This window comes from Grammomys surdaster, unplaced genomic scaffold (genome assembly GCF_004785775.1).
Source record: "Grammomys surdaster isolate TR1022 unplaced genomic scaffold, NIH_TR_1.0 262, whole genome shotgun sequence".
NCBI classification, from domain to species: domain Eukaryota; kingdom Metazoa; phylum Chordata; class Mammalia; order Rodentia; family Muridae; genus Grammomys; species Grammomys surdaster.
Window position 1 is genome coordinate 5867832 of NW_021604703.1, and position 20751 is coordinate 5888582.

Genomic DNA, 20751 nt, shown 5'->3' on the forward strand with positions numbered 1-20751 from the left:
TTTCAGATATACAGTGAACATAGTTATAATGTTATGTAAACTGTAAGGTATGACATGCTCTAATAACCGTCTAATCTATCAATCTGTGAATTTAGGTATATTACTTTAACATCTATCTGAATTATGTTTTGGTTTTAACTTGTACTACCATCTGAAAACCATCTTTGTAAATCTAGATCTTTTTTAGTGTTAAACTTAAGTTTGATTATGAGACTATAACTCGTCTTCAACCCCGTCAGAGACCCAGAAATGAATTAAACATTATCTGAATATATAGGAAGCACAGAAACATAGCTTTCCTTGAAAAAACAAAAATAAATAAATAAATAAAAGAAAGAAAGAAAGAAAGAAAGAAAGAAAGAAAGAGAGAAAGAAAGATAGCTTTTGAAACTTAACCAATTTATAGAAACAGCTGACTATCTGGACACCCCTCCATTTCTTAAAACACTGGAGCGTCTGTCTCTAGTCTTCTGGCCCAGAACTACCTGACATACCTTAAGTGAAGCAGGAACTACAAACCACCAACTTACCCTTTCTTGGCAGAGCTAAGCTGTCGGCTATCTACATGGTGTGTCTTTTCTGGACAGTATTTTTTGTCTGTAGATGAATTAGGACAATGCTTGCCCAGTGGCCACTTTGCCACAACTGGAGCAACTCCATATGGAGGTTATTAGGCTCAATGTCTTCTTCATAACCATGAAGGGGGTGCTGTCATGTCTCTTAGTCAAAAATCTAATAATAATGAAATGATTATAAACGTCATATTTTGTGGATTTTTGATATTTTTGAAGACTATATAAAGTACATGTGAACTGTTAAATTTCGACTATTCTTAGCTAGTTCTATTTGAATAATATTGAAAACACCTGATAATTAAATCAGAATCTACTATAACCATGAGTTTATCATCTGGCCCTTAACTTGTGTTAATCATTGAAGTTTTAATTTTTATTACATTTATTTATTTACTGTATGGGAGGATGGTGCACACATGTGATGGCAATTCTTCCCTCCTACCATGCTGGACCCGGGTAACTCCGGTTACCAGGCTTTGTCATATGAGCCATTTTGCTTCCTCTGGCTTAGCTTTTCTTTTAAGATTTTGGTGCCAGATGGAAGATATCTGGGGTCGGTGAACAGCTCATGAAGATCATGCACATACAAGGGCAGAAAACTCATATACATAAAATCAGGGGTCCGTGAACAGCTCATGAAGATCACACACACACACTGGCAAAATACTCATACAGATAAAATAAAATTTAAAAAATGAAGATTTGAGGCTAGAAGTATAGGTCAATGGTACAACATCAGCACAGGCATGACCCTGAGTTCAGTCTCCAGCTCTTCAACAGAAAGAAAGAACAAAAACTCCAGCTTTTCTTTGTTTGTTTGCTTGTTTTATGGAGAACAGGATCTCATGTAGTCAGGCTGTATAGCTAACAATGGCCCTAAATTTCCCATTCTTGGCCTCCACCTCCCAGTTACCACAATTATAGGTACCATAGCCTGGCTTCTCTTTTCCTCTCAGGTTTCTTTTCTATGTGTATGCATATGCACACATGCATACAGGTACCTACCGAGCCCAGAAGAGAGTATAGATTCCCTGGAACTGGAGTTACATGCACATACAGCCTGCTGACATGGAGCTGGGAGTGAAACCTTGGTGCTTCACAAGGGAGGAAGGTGCTCTTATCACTGAGCACCTCTGCAGCAGCTCCCACCCCACCTGCCTTTTCTCCTTTTGACACGAGATATTATCGTGTTACCCAGACTGGTCTTAAACTTGTGATCTTACTGCCCTAAGCCCAAAAGTGCTGGTATTACAGACATGCAGTTTTATACCTGGTTCTTTTTTACACATTTAAGAAACTGTTCCTAAATAAGTGATATTTTTTCCTAAGTAACATTGTTGATTCTTTTCTGGCTTTATATGTTACCTGTAATAATACTTTTGAAACTTCCAGGCAAGATCTGCTAGTCTACAGTCCATTTCCATGTGTATTCCCAATTTATTTAAAATGGACTTTTTTCCTACTATATCTTCTGTTTAACCTACCAATTTTTCTATTTAACCAGTCATATAAAACCCCCTTAAGGTACTTATATTCCTCTACCTTGCTTCCAGCTTTCAGATGCTTGTTATTTCAACATCAATAGTAGTTTTTTTTCTTGGGAACTAAGAATTTTAGATACTGGGTCTATATCAACCGCTTGATGGGAAGCGAAGCCTGTGGGTCTCTTGGGAAGGGATGCCTCTTGAGTGCAGCTTGGAACACTTGAAAAGAACTGACCTGTAAAATGAGTCTTATCCTTGATTTTCTTTGTTTTCATTTTGGTTGGTTGGTTGGTTCTTTCAAGACAGGGTTTCTCTGTTCAGGTCTGACCATCCTAAAACTCACTCTGTTACACTAGGCTGGCCTCGAAATCAAAGATCCACTTGCCTCGATCTTCCTAGTGCTGGAATTATAGGTGTACATAATAACTGCCTGGTTTATCCTTGATTTTTTTCAAGGGTTCTGTGAAGCATCAGTTTTGAATTGTCTGCTTCAGTTCTAGGGGTTAGTGGAATGGCTTGGTGGCTCAGTGATAGAACACTTGCCTAGACTCTCTGGGTTTGATCCTCAGAAACACACACACACACACACTTACACACACTTACACACACACACACTTGCACGCGCACGCGCCCTAAAGTGAAATGTTTGGAAGACACTGGGCTAAATGAATGTAATCAGCTTTCATCGTTTAGGGCATTGCAAACTATAACATGATACCCATGAGGACTTGCCCTCTTACCAAAAAGCATCTAATAAGACTTTGATTTTTTTTTTTTTAGGAAACTAAAGATTTTATTTTTATTTGTGTATATTTGTTTAAGCCTGTGTGAGTATAAAAAAGGTGTTGGTTGTGGAACTGGATTTAACAGGTGTCACCTGGGTTCTGTGGAAGCGTGGGCACTCTTGGCCACCAGGCCGTCTCTCTTAGCTACTTTGAAGCACTCTGAACTCCACAACCCTTGACATATTTGGCCATTACTCCATCACCAAGCTACATCTTTGACTCTTCAAACTTCTTTTTCTTCTTTTGAGTCAGGGCATTATGTGTAGCTATAGCTGGTCTGGAACTCACGTAGATCCACCTGCCCCATCTCTGTCTCCCAAGTGCTGCGATTAATGACAAGCACCACCATGCTCAGCCAAATCTCTAAAACTTTTCATCCTAAGCTTTTAAGCTTACTAAACACTAAGTGCAGGTATAGAGCAATGGTTCATGGTTCAGAACGCTGGCTGCTCTTCCTGAAGACCCAGATTTTGGTTCCCAGCACCCACATAGTGACTTAAAACCTTCTGTAGCTCCAGTTGCTGGGGATTCAATGTCTTGGCTTCTCCAGTGCTAGGCTCACAGGTGGTACATGGATATACATGCAGGCAAAGCAGCTGTACACACAAAATTTTTTAAAAGATTAAATATTAATGCATTTATTTTTTAGACCAGATGTATACTGAATTACCACAATTCATTTAAGTGAAAAATAAAAATTGTACATTCTACATGCTTAATATAAACCAGATACTTTAGAAGGTGAAATGGTTAAACATGCTATTTATAGTTCATGGAATTTAACTTCTACGAAATTATAAATATTAACATTTAAAAATAAGATGGCTGCATCACTTTCTTAAATGGAGCCAGTAGGTATCTTAGTAGCATGATACCCTTTAATAACCATTTGGAGAATGCTTTTCTTTAAACAGAACTTTGAATCACTGCTGTGGTTCTCAGAACTTAAATTTTTTACTCTGACTCCATATATTATATATTTTTATTTTTAACATAACATGTATGAAAGTGTTTACTGATCATTCTTCCATATTTCTCTGCAACAAAAATAAATCTATAAGTTGAATTTCAGATTTTCATTGTTGAGCATGTGAACAACATGTGTGTACATTCAGTGTGTAGTACAGGGGATAGAACCCAGGGGCTCTTGTACACTCTACTTCTGAGCCTATACCTACCTCTAGCTTTAAAAACAAAACAAAAAACCAGTAAGCTGATTAAAGATAATGAAGTTGATTCATAGAAAAGAATACCTGTGCAGAATCTAGAGTTTAATAAAAAGGGCGGGGTGGACTCTGAAAGGAACCGTGAGAGGGGAGAGACAGGAAAAGGTAAAGGGGTGGTTGGTGACTGTGGCCAGAGTAGCTTGTAGGTACAGGTGACGGTCATGATAACCCATTATTTTGTACAAATGATGAATGCTAATTATTGAGGAATAGAAACACGGACATGTGTGTCTATGTGCCACATCTGTTTTATAAGTTGCATTATGATGATTTAATATGTAATGAACAACCGTTTGTTTGTTGTCTGTCTGAGACAGGTTTCTCTATGTAGACTTGGTTGTCCTAGATCTCCCCTATGGATACTAGGGTGGAAATCGAAAGAGATCCACCTGCCTCTGTCTCCCAAGTGAGATTAAAGACCACTACACCCAACTGCATTATAAGTTTTTATAAGTAACTATTAAGCAAGATGTCCAGGTCTAGCAGAAATGCCTTCCTGACCCTTAATGAGACAGGTGAAGTACCACCCCTACCTTGTCCATAACAGTGGACAGCATTTCTTGTCGTTAGAATGAGGGAAAGCTCTCAGTTTTTCTTCTGTTTTTAATAAACTTAAGTCCTTAGAAATCTTGGTTCATGTGAGGGAAAGGAAAACATTTAGTTACGACAAGGTTTTGTTCAAAATCTTGTTAGTCCCAGATCACACAGTTACAGCATCAGAATACAGCAGTTTGTGCTCCTCTCTCCACGCAGTGCACGTCATTCCTGCTTCCCATCTCACTGAAGTGCTGGGCTCCCGTGCGTGACAGCACAGCTGTCTGTCCTGGGGGTCTGGAGATTGCACTCAGGACCAGCCTCACCCAGCAAGCACCTTTACCCACTGTGTCATCTTGCCAACCCTGGAATATTACTTCTAAACATGTATGTCCACCATATGTGTGCCTGGTGTCCAAGAAGGTCAGAATGTCAGATTCCCCTAGGACTAGAGTTACAGACAGTTGTGAACTACCATGTGGTGCTGGGAAAAAGACTGTGGTCCTCTGCAAGAGCAACACATGCTCTTAACCATTGAGGCCGTCTCTCCAGCCCCTGGATTATTACCTTTAAAAGAAGAGAATCTTGTCTTTTTCTTTTATCTTTTTGAATGTGTTTGTGGCAGATGTGTATGTACAGACCCAAGTCTGACATTAGATGCCTTTCTGGATCACACTCTCCACCATACCTATTGGGAAAGGGGCTCACTGAATGCCACACTCACTAGTTGGCTAAACTAGCTGGCTGGCTGGCTGGCAAGCACTGAGGGTCCACTTTTTTTTTTCTTTCTTTTTTTGCCTTCCCCACTCTCAATCCCATGCTAGGGTTACAGCATATGCCCAGCTACACACACATACACACACACACACAAGCGTGTGCATATATGTGTGTGTGTGTGGTTGCTGACAATCCAGACTCAGCTCTTCATGTTTGCACCAAAGGCAGTGTACTGACTGAGCCCCATCTCCCAGCCCCTTTTCATTTCTAACCTCATGAGCTGAGAGGATATTATTCTAAATGAAACAAAGTAGTCACAAAAAAGACAAACACTACATAATTCCATCTGTATGAGATAATTAAAAGAGTCAGATTCAGCAGCAAAGTGGGAAGGTTGGTTTCTGGAGTCTGAGGGAATGTGCAAAAGAGAGAGTACAGTGGATATGGAGTTTCAGGGCTTTGTGGTTGATTTGCTCTGAGTGGTTTTTTGTTTGTTTGTTTGTTTGTTTGTTTGTTTGTTTGTTTTTTCGAGACAGGGTTTCTCTGTGTAGTCCTGGCTGTCCTGGAACTCACTCTGTAGACCAGGCTGGCCTCGAACTCAGAAATCCACCTGCCTCTGACTCCCAAGTGCTGGGATTAAAGGCGTGTGCCACCACCGCCCGGCTTGCTCTGACTGTTGAGGGTTGAACCCTGAGCCTTGTGAACCCAGGTGGGTGCTCCACCATGGGATATCTACATCCTCTTAAGGTTTCCTTTCTGGAAGACAAGGGCATTCTAGTGATGTTTTTAAACAACAGTATGTGTAGGTGTTTCGAGTCCCCCCACTAGGTTTTTTATATGGGTTTTGGGAATGGAACTGCATGATCAGGCTTGCATGGCTACCACTTTTCCCCACTGAACCATCCCCTGCCTTGGATGTGTGTTTGATCAGAAGACAAGTTATTTTACAAACTGTATATCCTGTTATTTTTAATTCTGTGTGTGTGTAGATGGAGGCCTGTCCTCTTCCACCTTATTCTTTAAGGCAGGGTTTATCAATCAAACCCCGAGCTCACTGTCTAGTCTTACTAACCAGTTTGCTCTGAGGCGCCCCTGTCTGTCTTCTGACGTGGGAATTATAGGCAGGCTCCCACCCCCACCTGGCATTTATATAGGATCCATGGCATCTAATTTCTAGTCCTCGGAGGAACCACTGAGCCATCGACTCTTTTGGTTTGTTCCTCCTAACCCCCTTCTTTGGTAGTGCTGGCTGTGCTGGAACTCATTCTTAAGACCAAGCTTAGCCGGGCGGTGGTGGTGCATGCCTTTAATCCCAGCATTTGGGAGGCAGAGGCAGGTGGATTTCTGAGTTCGAAGCCAGCCTGGTCTACAGAGTGAGTTCTAGGACAGCCAGGACTACACAGAGAAACCCTGTCTCGAAAAAACCAGGAAAAAAAAAAAAAAAAAAAGACCAAGCTTGTCTTGAACTCAGAGTTCACAGAGTTGGCCTCTGCCACTATTGCCTGGCCAAGGACATTGTCATTTCAAAGGCAATTTTAAAAAGGTGTCCATGATTTTCTTCCTATATATGAAACACGAAAATCTTCCTCTCTTATTTAATGTTCACTTCAGTCTCACATAGTAGACATTATTTGTCCAATTATATGTAAGTAAACTGAGACTTACAGCAGGCTAATTGGACAAAGTTGCCAGCAAAATGGTAGAACCAGAATTCAAAGTAAAGGGCACTGTCAGGGCTCTTTTATCCTTCCACTGAATTACTTCGTTTCTGCAGGTAGATCATATGTGAAAACACCCTAAAAATTACAGGGTTTTTTTTTGTTTTGTTTTTCAAGACAGGGTTTCTCTGTGTATTCCTGGTTGTCCTGGAACTCACTCTGTAGTCCAGGCTGGCCTCGAACTCAGAAGTCCGCCTGCTTCTGCCTCCCAAGTGCTGGGATTAAAGGCATGTGCCACCACTGCCTGGCAAAATTACAGACTTTTAGGAAATAAGTTGCTGGTTATGATTTTACTTAGTAAAGACCAATGGTTTCACATTGAAGACCATGGCAGAGGGCCACTGAGGTGCAGCAGCACTCTGTAGTGCTCACCTCCTCGATTACTCTTGGCATCCCTACACCTCAGTTCTCTTCCTTTCTTGGCCTTTGAGAGTCTCATGTAGCCTACTACACAGGCCTCTAACTATGTGGTTGAGGCTGGCCTTGAACTCCTGTCCTTATGCCTTCACTTCCCAAGTTCTGAAATTATAGGTATTCACCATCAGTCCTGGAATTTGTTTCTTACTGTTGCTAATGAGCTTCAGTGATGGGTATGTCTGGGCCCTTAGCTGTGTGGGAGTGTAGGTGATTAGGTCAGGGCATTTACATATCCACATACACCCTTGCCATGCCTCACAGACGGTGGGATATGTTCACTCCCTCATCCTGTTGAGCAGTACATGTCTCTTTGGCCACTAAGATGCTGTTTGAAAGCTGAGAGAATACATATTGTGCTTTCATTAGACAGGAAGTTTTAAAATTTAGAGAGCAGAGTTTCAGAAAATGTTACAATATTAAATGTATATGTGGATTATACACATGTAATTCTCCCAGACAGCAAAGACAGGGACAGCAAAAGGATGTGGGCAGTGTACAGGCGCGCAACACTGGCTCTAAGTTGCTGTCAGCGGTTCTGAGACCCAGGGGCTGTGAAGGCTGTGCTCTATTTTCTTATTTGTCTTTTCTTTTTGTTTGGTTTTGGCATTTCTGGGGATTGAACCCAGGACACTGTGCTTGGGAGACAGACACTGTGTTGTGTCCTCAGCTGGCTTTTGTTTTTGGAAACCAAGTCTTGCTGTGCCCCAGCTAGACTTCAACTTGTTCTCCTGCTTTCCTCCCAGATCCTGTACCTCCTCTAGCTACAGGAGTTTATATCTTACCTAGATTAACCAGGTAAATGGAAATTTACATTTAATAGGATCTCAGACAGGAATGTCGTATTCCATCAGATACAACTGAAAGAGAATTTCCAAGTATGAAGTAAGAGGAGAAAATGGAGTGTGCTGCTCCATCAGGGTCCTGTGATACAGCCACCCAGCTCATCATTAGAGATCCAGGTCCCTGGCTCACCACAGCCCTTCAGAAAGGGTCTGTGAGAAACTGAAGTCTAACAGGCAAGTCAGCTGAGCACAATGAACAACCTAAAGAGCCTGGGCCATGGGGACGGGGTGGGGAGGATGTACAAAGGCTCTGAAGAACGGGCTGTTACATCCGGGAGACAGAATGAACTGGTGTACTTCCAAGGCAGCCTGTACTCATGATGACTTTTAGGAACCTAACCCCTGCTGCACTTGAGGAGAAGTGAACAGCTCAGGCCGCTCATTCCCAAATGGCCTTTTCTCATTTATTAAGATGGGATCTTGCTTTGTAGCTTAGGATAGCCTTTGACTCCTGCCTCTATGCTAAGAGAGCTAAGATGACTGTGTGCCTCCAAGCCTGAGTTTTTTTTTTTCCTCCAAACTCCCAGACTCAAGTAATCATCAGTCCCTTCTCAGCTTCTCAGGTAGCAAGCCACTCAGCGCTGCATGGTGCTTTGTTTTGTTTTGTATGGTGTTGGAGACTGAACCCAGGATCTTGTTGTGCTAAGTAAAGATTCCACATTAATCTATGTTTTTAGGCAAATTCCCAACAATATTAGAAGTGAGGCCTGGAGGCTAGAGAGGTGGCTCAGCAGTTTAGAGCACTGGCTGCTCTTTCAAAGGATCCAAGTTCAATTCCCAGAACTCACATGGTTTGTCACAACTACAATTCAATATCCATGTGATCCGATGCCCTCTTCTGGCCCCTATGGGCACTGCATGCTTGTGATGCACAGACTTGTGTGCAGGCAACCATCCATACTCAGGGTGTGGCACATGTCTTTAATCTGTGAGTTCCAGGACAGCCTGGTCTACAAACTGAGTTCCAGAACAGCCAGGGCTCCATTACACAGAGAAACCTCTCTCTGTCTCTCTGTCTCTGTCTCTCTCTCTCTCTCTCGGGTTTTTTGAGACAAGGTACAAGGTTTCTCTGTGTAGCCTTGGCTGTCCTGGAACTCTAGGCTGGCCTCAAACTCAGAAATCCGCCTGCCTCTGCCTCCCAAGTGCTGGGATTAAAGGCGTGCACCACCACTGCCCGACGAGAAACCTTCTCTTGAAAAATAAAATTAACTAATTAAGTAAGTAAATAAATGAATAAGACATCAGGTTGAAAAGAGAATGAAAATCGGGCATGGGGCAGAAGCAGGAGGATTAAGGCCAGCCTGGGCTACAAAGCAAGACTGTGTATCAAAAACAAAACAAAAGAACACATACTGCTCTTGTAGCCTGGGTCTAGTTTGTAGCTCCCATATCAAGCAGCTCCCGGCAATCCAATGTATTCATGTCCACATACAGACCCCCATAAATAGAAATAAAAACTCTTAAAAATAAAGAAGAAAATCTAAAGGGGAAAAAGTTGACAAGATGGCATAGTGGGTAAGGATGTATTGCCAAGTTTGATAACTGAGTTCAGTTTCCAGGGCCCACATGGTGGAAAAGAACTCTTGGACTCCCTCCCACAAGTTGTCCACACACATGCCTTGGTACATGCACACCCAACCACACAAACACATAAACAAGTAAAAAACAAATTTTTAAAGAAAAAAGGAGGCAGGCATGGTGGCACACACTTTAATTCCAGTACCCAGGAGGCAAAGGCAGATAGATCTCTTGAGTTTCAGACCAGCCTGGTCTACAGAGCAAGTTCCAGGACAGCCAAGGGTACACAGAGAAACCTTGTCTCAAAACACTGGGGCAGGGGGAAAAGTTTGGAGGACCAATGCAGTAATCCCAATAATAGAAATTACAGTAAAAAAAAAAAAAAAAGGAAATTGCCTACATAACTTAATTTTGACAGTTGCAGGGAGTGAGCTGTCATATTAAAGGATATGCCTGTGCCCAGCACTTAGGTTAATAAAATAAACCCACGTCCGTCATACTATCTCAAACTTCTGGAAAGAGGGTCCCTTGTGACTTATTAAGACCCACATCAGTAGTAGAAAACAGGAAGACAGCTGAACAGACCTTCAGAGTCCTGAGGGAGGATCTAGGGCAATGGTAAGTGAGGAAGTATGAGCTATGCATGTGGGAGGGGCTAGCACATGCTGGGTGAGCGTGGGGTTTCACCTGTGATCACCACACTCAGGAGCAGAGACAGATAGGCAGTGGACTTAGCTAGACTTGTCAGAGTACTGAACTCTGGGGTCACTACAGAGATCCTGGCTCAGTGGGTAAGGTGGACAGTAATTGAGAATAATACCTTCAGCCCGGCCTCTACATCCACACACACACACATGCTGCATGTATGTGGGTCAGAAGGCAACTTCCAGGTTGTTAAGACTTGGAAGCAAGCATATTTACTGATTGACTCATCTAGCTGGCTGCTGGCTCACTCTCCCATTTTAGATACCTAGTTCAGTGAGACATGTTAGTTTATTCATACAATTGAGTGAGGAGCCATTGTATGTCAGTTACAGAACATTTTCATTGGAATAGTAAGAAACCCTAAATCTCCTTCAGTCCTTCCTCTCTTCTACAGCCTTTCTCCATCATTTCCTCCTTCTCCTTTCAGTTCTGCCCCCTCCCCTTCAGTCCCAGGCAGCCACTTACTCCGTCTACTTTTCAAACTGAGTTTGAGAAAGAATAACTCCCCATGTGCACCTCTCTTGGTAACTTCTGCTCAGGGAATTTCACCAGTGACCCTCAAATTGCTTGTCCGCTGTGCATGTAGTGCTTACCTTTCTGTTGTATTCAACCTGCCTTTCTCCTTTATGCTCTGTTTTCTTCACCTATCTGTCCTCTCGCTTGCTTTCCAGTTCCTGAGTGATAAGGTGTGCTATTAGTGTTCCAGCCACATGTCCTGCTGATGTCTCTCTCCACAGCACACATCATCAGTGTTATCACTGTTCCTAGATACCACCTGGGAACCCCAAAGCCATTTCTTCATGGCTGAGATGAAATTCACCTTGTTCCTCATCAAGGAGGAAAAAGGCATTTGAACTTGCTAGAAAGCCTTACTTCTTCCCCTTAGGTAAAGTAGTAACCTCCTGAGTTGTCTTCACCCTAACTCGAAAGTAGTTCCTTTCCCACTCATAAGGCCTCTCATCTTTCAGAGACTGGTTACACTACTTCAGGATCTGAGAATGTGTCTCAGTTGGTAGAGTCACCCTCAGCTAAAAGCACTTCAAGGCTAGCCTGGGCTACATGAGGTAGTTTAAAAGAGAAAGGGGGAAGAGACTTCTGGACAGAGTGGCCATTCCTTTGTAGTTTCCTCTCAATCTAAGCTGATCTCACAGGAAACAGTTAAAGACAACGGAGCAGGCAGCTCTGATACTGCCAGCCTGCTGCCCTTTACCCGTGGACTCGATAAACCTGTTCTCCTCCTAAAAGAAAACAATTCAGCATGCATTCACAGCATGTCTATAGTCCCAGCTTTTAGGATGGCAAGGGAGGACAGTCAAAAGCTTAAGACCTGACCCACAATATGGCTCCAAAAAGTACTGTAAAGTCTTCTGGAGGAAACTTGCCACCTTCAGAATGTCCCTGCAAGCGGAAAGAACCTTTAAAGGCCTTATGTATTAAGGCCTTTGCTGGATTGTTTGCACTCTAATGGGTGACTGTTCTAAACTAAACCCAAATGACATAAAAGAGGTAAAATCTTAATAACGGGATATTATAGGCAGTTCTGTTGTATTTCTTTTCTTTTGAGTGTCTTGTTTTGAGGATTTCTGTGGGTAGCCCAGGCTGTCCTGGAACTTACTCTATAGAACTAACTCAAGGCTGGCCTTGAACTCAGAGATATGCCTGCCTCTGCCTCCCAAGTATTGGGATTAAAGGTATGCACCACTACTGCCCAGCTTCTTATGTGTCTCTTAAAAACTGCTGTGGGCCCGTGTAGGGCTTGTTTTTCTAGTGATAACACCTGGAGGGCTCTTCCCCCTTCTTTGCTGAGGTGAACATTTGTATGATCTGAAACTCTGATGCATGCCATTTGCCCGCTGGTATTTCATCTGCAAGATTGGGCTGAAGGATCTAAAGCAGACTCCCAATATTTACAAGGATCTTTCCCAAGATAGCTAAACACTGAATGCCTTAGAAAACATGGGGTTTACTGAATCTTACTGGCTATAACACGGGAACAATGGATCTCAGGTCCTAGAGGTGTTTGAATATTCAGTGGGATTCCAGATTAAGAAACTCAGGTAGGGGCTGGAGAGATGGCTCAGCAGTTAAGAGCACTGACTGCTCTTCCAGAGGTCCTGAGTTCAAGTCCCAGCAATGACTCAGAACCATCTGTAATGGGATTTGATGTCCTCTTTTGGTGTGTCTGAAGCCAGTGACAGCATCCTCACATACATAAAATAATAAAAAAGAAACTCAAACAATAAACTGGGAGTAAATCATAGTAAGTAATAAGGGAATAAGAAAGCAGCAAGGTACACTTTGTAAATAACGGGTTTTCCCAACAAAAACAGCAGTGAAGCCACTGAGTGTATATATGCAGAATTAGTATTTAACAGTGTTTACCTTTAAAAGTTCTAGCTAGGTGTGGGTATTTGCCTATAACTCTAGCATTTTGGAGGCTAAGAAAGGAGGATTGGGAGTCTAGGTCAGTCTGCATATAATCTGAGTTGTAGTAGGGAAAAGAGGGAAACATGAGGTTTGTTTGTTTGTTTGTTTGTTTTGTTTTGTTTTGTTTTATCCTATGCTCTGGAGGAGTTCCAGGGAGCCACAGCCTTGGTGCAGCTATGGTGTGGCTGGGGAGACAAAACTCAAGGACAGCAGAGCCAAGGCCTGGGGCTGTGAAGACCCAAGAGCAACCAGGAACCACCAAAGGGCACGAAAAAAGGCGTAATCACATATTTGCTAGTCACTGTCATTATTTGACCCTGGAGTCAAAGATGAGTAGAAGCTATGGTACAGCAGCACTGGCTTTAGAAACCATTCAGATAGTTCAAACAAGAGAAGCTGCTGGTGTTAGTGGATCTAGCAAGTAGGTGGGATGAAGAAAGGCTGTGGGGTGTGTATGTAGTAGCTCAGTGGTAAGTGCTTGCCTGGTGTGTAGGGTCCTATAGACTCTCCACCAACATTAATAAGAAGAAAAAAGAGCTAGGCATAGTGGTACACTCCTTTAATCCCAGAACTTAAGAGGCAGAGGCAGGTAGATCTCTGAATTCCAGGCCAGCATGGTTTACACAGTGGGTAAAGACCATGGATGGATTGATGGGTGGATGGATGGATGGGTGGGTGGATGGATGGATGGATGGATGGGTAGGTGGGTGGGTGGATGGATGGATGGATGGGTGGGTGGTGGGTGGATGGATGGGTGGGTGGGTGGATGGATGGATGGGGTGGTGGGTGGATGGATGGGTGGGTGGGTGGGTGGATGGATGGATGGGTGGGTGGATGAATTGGTAGATAAAAGAGAAAGTTACGGAGGGTTGGATGGAAGGTTAAGGGGGATGGTGGAGACTGCTTTGATGTCGGGGGCAAGAGGACTCTGGCTTCTGTTTGGCTGGCTGGCTAGTAGTGACATCCTTTAAAATAAGAATAAGGATGTGGGGGACACAACCTAGGACTAGATTGCATCTGAAGGTGTCTGTGTACCCTAGGGCAGGCATGCAGGTGGCTAGAGAGGGAAACAGGAGTCTGCAGAGATGGGTGAGCTAGAGACAGCACATTCTGTCCCCTATGTGCTCCTCACTGTCCAAGGACTGGGTGTGTGGGAGTTTGCTCATCATATTCTTGGTGCCCATTCACATGAAGTGAAGAAGAACTGGGGGTTGCAGACGATGGGGAGTGACAGATGAGTCACTCTGAAAGGAGAAGAAGGAAGAGCCACTCTGGGCAGAGAGAAGATCGAGTGCCAGAGCCCTGTGGCAGGAATGAGCCTGCACATTTGTGGTCTTGCATGGTTCATGGGATATGCTATGCGAGCAGGAAAGGTGGTGGAGAGGGAGCTGCTAACTTAACATTCCAGCCCTTGGGCAGTTGGACTTGTTCTGGGTGTGATGTTCAGCCCTCAGAGCATGAGGAAGAGGGAGTGGATGTAATCTACTGTATGACTGTATAGTGGGACAGAGGAGAGGACTACACTGCTTCATCAGAGGACAGGGGTCAGAGAGACAGCTCAAAAGACCAAAAAGAAGGAACTGGGAAGGTGATGGTGCCACATGCCTTTAACCCTCACCACTGCCTATATCACTCCAGTTAAATCTTTGCCTAGTTGAGGATGTGGCCAAGCACTTCTCTTGGTTGAAGCACTGTGTGTTAGAAAAGTGAGCTGTCCTTTTGGAACTTGTCTGCAGCTGTTTGCATGTGGCTACTCAGAGGACATGGCAGAGTTTATACTTGTTGGAGTGGAAAGGGATCCTGTTCTACTCTGAGGCAGCTGACGAGCTTATAAATGACTTGTCACTTTCACTGGAAAGATGGGAAACTGACCAGCCAGATGTAGCTCTTGGAGCAAGGGATGGTGACAAGAGAGATAGAAAGAGCTGCACGTGGTTGTGAGCCACATATGTGTGCCATGGCTGAACCTGGATCCTCTAGAAGAGGAGCCAGTGCTCTTAAGCACTGAGCCATCTATCCAGCCCCCAAGGGCTTGTTCTTTCTTAAATTGGATTCTTGGATCGAGTTTAAGTTGCTTCCTCTGCCTCATAGTCCCCTTTCTTAGACAAACTATGTACCCATATATGGATTTAAAGGAATGCCAGCTGACAGGGGTAGAACTTTGAGCCATCAGTTTTAATAATCAAGAAAATGTTCATGAGGGGCTAGAGTGATTGTTCAGCAGTCAAGAGTGCTTACTGCTCTTCAAGGACTCAGGTTTCATTCCCAGCACTCACATGGCAGCTCAAAACTGACCAGAACTCTGGTCCCAGGGGAATCCAGTGTCCTCTTGTGGCCTCCATAGGCACTGCACACGTGATGCATAGACAAGCAAACAGGCAAAAAAAAAAAAAAAAAAAAAAAAAAACCAATTAAAATGGATAAAAGGAAAATGCTGATAAGGTGGGAAAGAAGGATGGCAGCAATTGAGACTGAGAGGTGTAGGAAACTGTCCTCGGTGACCAGAGCACAGGCTGCTGCTGAGAGGTGCAAACTCAGGTCAGAGCATGCCTGCACTCTGCTTCCAAAGCAGTAGCCCCTCCCTCCAGCCAGATGGACTAGCATGGCATTCTATGCTGCTCTGACTCCTCTGAAAACGGAAAACTAAAGCTGTTATTAGGAACACGTTCTTTCTTTGTTTAAAGAAGTATATAAAGAGTCTCAAAGGGCTGGAAAGATGGCTCAGAGGTTAAGACCACTGGTTTCTCTTCCAAAGGTCCAGAGTTCAGTTCCCAGTAACCACACGGTGGCTCACAACCATCTGTAATGGGATCTGGTGACTTCTTCTGGTGTGCAGGCACACATGCAGGCAGAACACTGTATACAAAAATAAATAAATCTTAAAAAAAGAAAAGCGTCTCACTCCATAGCCGAGGTTGGCTTTGAACTCTATAGACTTAACTCAGCTACTAAGTACTGGGATTACAAGCACACACCACCACACACAGCACCAGGCTGGGACATTTTTAGTGTCACACTTTATGTGCTCAGATGTCGTGGGAGGTGGATCGGTGCTGGAGGTGAGGGACGGGGATAAGCTATAACTAATAAATGTGAGAATAGGAAAGGAGGGCTGAGCGCTGACGCCCAGGGTGAGGAGGGAGGGAGGGAGGGAGGGAGGGAGGGAGCCACACTCTGCCAGGGCTCACCATGGAATTCCCACCCCCAACTTAGGGAGCTTATTCTATGGCATGCATGGGACATCTGCCTTATTCTATAGCAATGTCCAGTTTGCGCTGCGCTCTCAGAAGACTGGAAGGCCATGAAGAGCAATGACTGACTTATTTGTCTTTATAGTCCCCACAGCACTTATATAAACTTTTTTTTTTTTTTTTTTGGTTTTTCGAGACAGGGTTTCTCTGTGTAGCCCTGGCTGTCCTGGAACTCACTCTGTAGACCAGGCTGGCCTCAAACTCAGAAATCCACCAGCCTCTGCCTCCCAAGTGCTGGGATTAAAGGCGTGTGCCACCACCGCCCGGCTAAGATTTATTTATTTTATGTATATGAGTACACTGTAGCTGTCCTCAGACACACCAGAAGAGGGTATTAGATCCCATTACAGATGGTTGTGAGCCACCGTGAGGTTGCTGGGACTTGAACTCAGGTCCTCTGGAAGAGTAGTCGGTGCTCTTAACCACTGAGCCATCTCTCCAGCCCATGGCATAAACTTGTAATAAGGCCAGCAGAATGAAGCTAGTCACAGAGAAAATGAGGGTGTCAGAGCAGACATGATCGAGTTCAGTGACAGACTTTCGAGGAGTGGCAATGTCTGTGAGGTTGCTGATGGGGCACCTAGTCAGAAACTGCTTAGGAGGTGATGTGGTAACTGGTAAGATGGCTTAGTGGGTTAAGACTTGCCCTCAAACCTGACCACCAAATTTCAGGCCATGGAACCCACATGGTGAAAGGGAGAACAGTGTCCTACGAGTTGTCCTGTGATCTCCACGGGTGCACTGTGGCCTGTATACATGCACCCACACACATACACACATACACACAGTGGCCTGCACGCATGCCTGTATGCATGACCCCCCCATACACATACAAGAAATACATGTTAAGTGGGACAAGAGCTGAAAAATACAAGCTAGCTCATGTGGTACGTGCAGAAGCATGTACCATGGAGGGAACATGTGGCTTTCATAAGGACACAGAAATGGACAGTTAGGTGGACATAGGATTATTGCGGCCGACACTGCCACTACCTGAGGTAGAAAATCTACAGTCAGCATTCTTGCCTTAGTCACCGTTTTCTTGCTGAGAGGAGACACCATGACCAAGGCAAGTTTTAAAAGAAAGCATTCAATTGGGGCTTACTTACAGTTTCAGAGGGTTAGTCTAGAACCATCATGGGACGTAATATGCTGACAGGCATAGTGCTGGGGCAGTACCCAAGAGCTCACATCTGATCCACAGGTAGAGAAAGAACAAGACTGTTCCCAGTGTAGGCTTTTGAAACCTCAGAGGCCACCCCCAATGACTCACCTCCTCACAAAGGCTCCTAGTCCTTTCCAAACATTTCCACTGACTGAACTAATATGTAAGCATATGGGGGCCATTCTCATCCAAATTAACACAGCTCCCTTAGTTGGAAGTAATAGAATCCATATTAAATCAGCCTAAGCACAAGAAAAAAAATATATTGGTTTATATGAGTGCAAAGTCGGGGGGGTTAGGGGGAGTGCTGGAGGTGGCAGCTGAAGACATTGGCAGGTCTTAGGTATAACAAGATAATGGGATTCCTGTGATGATCTAATGAACACCCTCAAACTAGATGACAACAGCCATTATCAAATTTGTGTCCTGCCAAAGCCCTGGGTGTAATGCTCACTTTTCTATAGCAAGCCAGATGTCCAGTTCCGACTGGCCAGGGTGGACCTAGTGGTAGAGGCAGTGCTGTAAGGGGAAGCAGAGGGCAGGGAGGTGTGCTGCAGGAATGCAAGGACTTGGTTGAGTCACTGTTGGAAGCAAAGGGGACCTAAGACAAGGCACTGTGCTCCTAAGTCTGTTTTCCAATGTCTTTCAGCATCTTCACGATACAGTAAAGAGGAGTCTTGACAGGGCTGCCTCCCCTCAGAATGGCGATCAACCAAATGGCTATGGAGACCTGTTTCCTGGGCATAAGAAAACCCGCCGGGAGGCCCCTCTGGGGGTCAGTGTATCTGCCAATGGGCTTCCTCCTGCCTCACCCCTGGGTCAGCCTGACAAGCCTGCTGGGGGAGATGCCCTGCAGACTGGTGGGAAGCACTCCCTGGGGCTAGATTCCATCAACAAGAAGTGTCTGGCAGACACCAGCATCCACCTGAATGGAGGCAGCAACTCCAGTGAGCCATTTCCTCTAAGCCTGAATAAAGAACTCAAGCAAGAGCCAGTGGACGACCTGCCATGCATGATCACAGGAGCTGGAGGCTCCGTAGCTCAGAGCAACCTCATGCCTGACCTCAACCTTAACGAGCAGGAGTGGAAGGAGCTCATCGAAGAGCTCAACAGGTCAGTGCCTGACGAAGACATGAAGGACCTGTTTACTGAGGACTTTGAGGAGAAGAAGGATCCAGAGCCCCCTGGTTCTGCCACACAAACCCCCTTGGCCCAGGACATTAATATTAAGACTGAGTTCTCTCCAGCAGCTTTTGAGCAGGAGCAGTTAGGTTCTCCACAAGTAAGGGCGGGGTCTGCAGGCCAGACCTTCCTAGGACCCTCATCTGCCTCTGTGGGCACAGATTCTCCAAGCCTTGGGAACTCTCAGACTCTGTTTCACACCACTGGTCAACCTGGGGTGGATAATTCCAGTTCAAACCTGATGCCGGCATCAGCCCAGACCCAGAATGCACAAAGAGCCCTCACAAGTGTAGTATTACCTAGCCAGGGCCCAGGAGGGGCCTCGGAGCTGTCCTCTGCTCACCAGCTCCAACAGATAGCTGCCAAGCAGAAGCGTGAGCAGATGCTGCAGAATCCACAGCAAGCTGCCCCAGCACCTGGCCCAGGCCAGCTGTCCACATGGCAGCAGACAGGGGCCTCCCATAGTCCCTTAGATGTTCCTTATCCCATGGAGAAACCTGCCAGCCCTCCTGGCTATAAGCAAGACTTTACCAACTCAAAACTGCTCATGATGCCTAGTGTGAACAAGAGTTCTCCTCGGCCAGGAGGCCCCTACCTCCAGCCTAGCCACTCCAGCCTGCTGAGTCACCAGTCACCAAGTAACTTGAATCAGAACCCTGTGAATAACCAAGGGTCTGTGCTAGACTATGGCAATACAAAACCTCTTTCTCATTACAAAGCAGACTGTGGCCAAGGTGGCCCTGGGTCTGGCCAGAACAAACCAGCTTTGATGGCATATCTTCCCCAGCAACTGCCTCATCTGAGTAATGAACAGAACCCCTTGTTTCTGATGAAACCAAAGCCAGGAAACATGCCTTTCCGGTCATTGGTTCCCCCTGGCCAGGTGAGTAGGACCTTCGCTTTCCATCTCTCTGCCATGGACACTAGTGAAGGCCCATACTGAACTTTGACCTTTCATCCTTTGAAGTAGAAAATGTAAAAAAACAGAGCACAAGTTTTTGAGGCACAGTTCATTTATCCCTGGCTGGCTGTGAGGCCATGCTGCTCTTGAGCTGCTGATTCCCCTTGCCTCTACCTCCCACGTGTTGAGATTACAGATGACTAGAATTGCCTTAACAAAAATAAAGTTCCTTAGTATATCTGGGCAGTGGTGGTGAGAGCTTTAATCCCAGAACTCAGGAGGCAGGGGCAGAGGATCTTTTGGAGTTTGAGGCCAGGCTGGTCTATAAAGCAAATTCCAGGACAGCCAGGGCTACATGGAGAAACCTTGTCTAGAAAGGAAAAAAATTCCTTAGTATAACTTGGACTTTAACTATACAAATGTTTGAGAAATTGCCTAGTTTAGTTTAGTTGTCTCTTTCATGCCAAACAACTACATAAGGCTTTGTCAAAAAACAAATTAAAATAAGGGCTGGAGAGGTGGCTTAAGCACTAGCTGTTCTAGAAGTCCTGAGTTCAAGTCCCAGCAACCACATGGTAGCTCTGTAATGGGATCTGATTCTCTCTTCTGGTGTGCATGAAGACAGAGAACATAAACACACATAAACAAACAAACAAATCGATCATATATATATATATATATATATATATATATATATATATATATACAGAGAGAGAGAGAGAGAGAGAGAGAGAGGGAGGGAATATATGTATATATATATGTGTGTGTTTTATTTATAGATAGATAGATAGATAGATAGATAGATAGATAGATAGATAACCAGCCAGCCTGACATGGCAGCACATAAATCTGCAGGAGGCAGAGGCAGGGGGAATCTCTGAGTTCAAGACCATCTCTTGTCTACATAATGAGACCCTGTCACAAAACAACAAACCAGTTGTGGTTCACAGTAATCCCAGCACAGGGAAGTTGAGGCAAGATTGCCACAAGTTCGAGGCTACCCTGGGCTACAGTGTGAGGCCTTGCTTGTTTTGTTTTGGAGAAAAAAAATGAGGGGAGTGGATTGGCTGTATTAAGTTCACAGCATTAAGCATGAACTCAAGAAAGGCAGAGTATGGAGCTGGTGGATGATATGCTCAGAAAGTGCTCTTAAGACAGGACCCCTGCAGTTCACTGGACAGCCTGTCTAACCACATTGGGAAGCTCTGGGTTCAGAGATCCTTTCTCACAAAATTAGGTGAAACAATTAAGAAAGCCACTTGATGTTGACCACTGGTGCACAAAGAAACACTAAATAAAATTTA

General features: G+C 44.5%; 1 protein-coding gene across 1 annotated transcript in view; it reads left to right on the forward strand.

The window, feature by feature from the left end:
* Maml1 (mastermind like transcriptional coactivator 1) overlaps positions 1-20751 on the forward strand; it is a 37810-nt gene that overhangs the window by 7384 nt on the left and 9675 nt on the right. Inside the window, exon 2 of the mRNA XM_028775884.1 lies at positions 18014-19429. Within this exon, the coding sequence (XP_028631717.1) occupies positions 18014-19429 (1416 nt within the window). The remainder of the gene's footprint in view (positions 1-18013; positions 19430-20751) is intronic.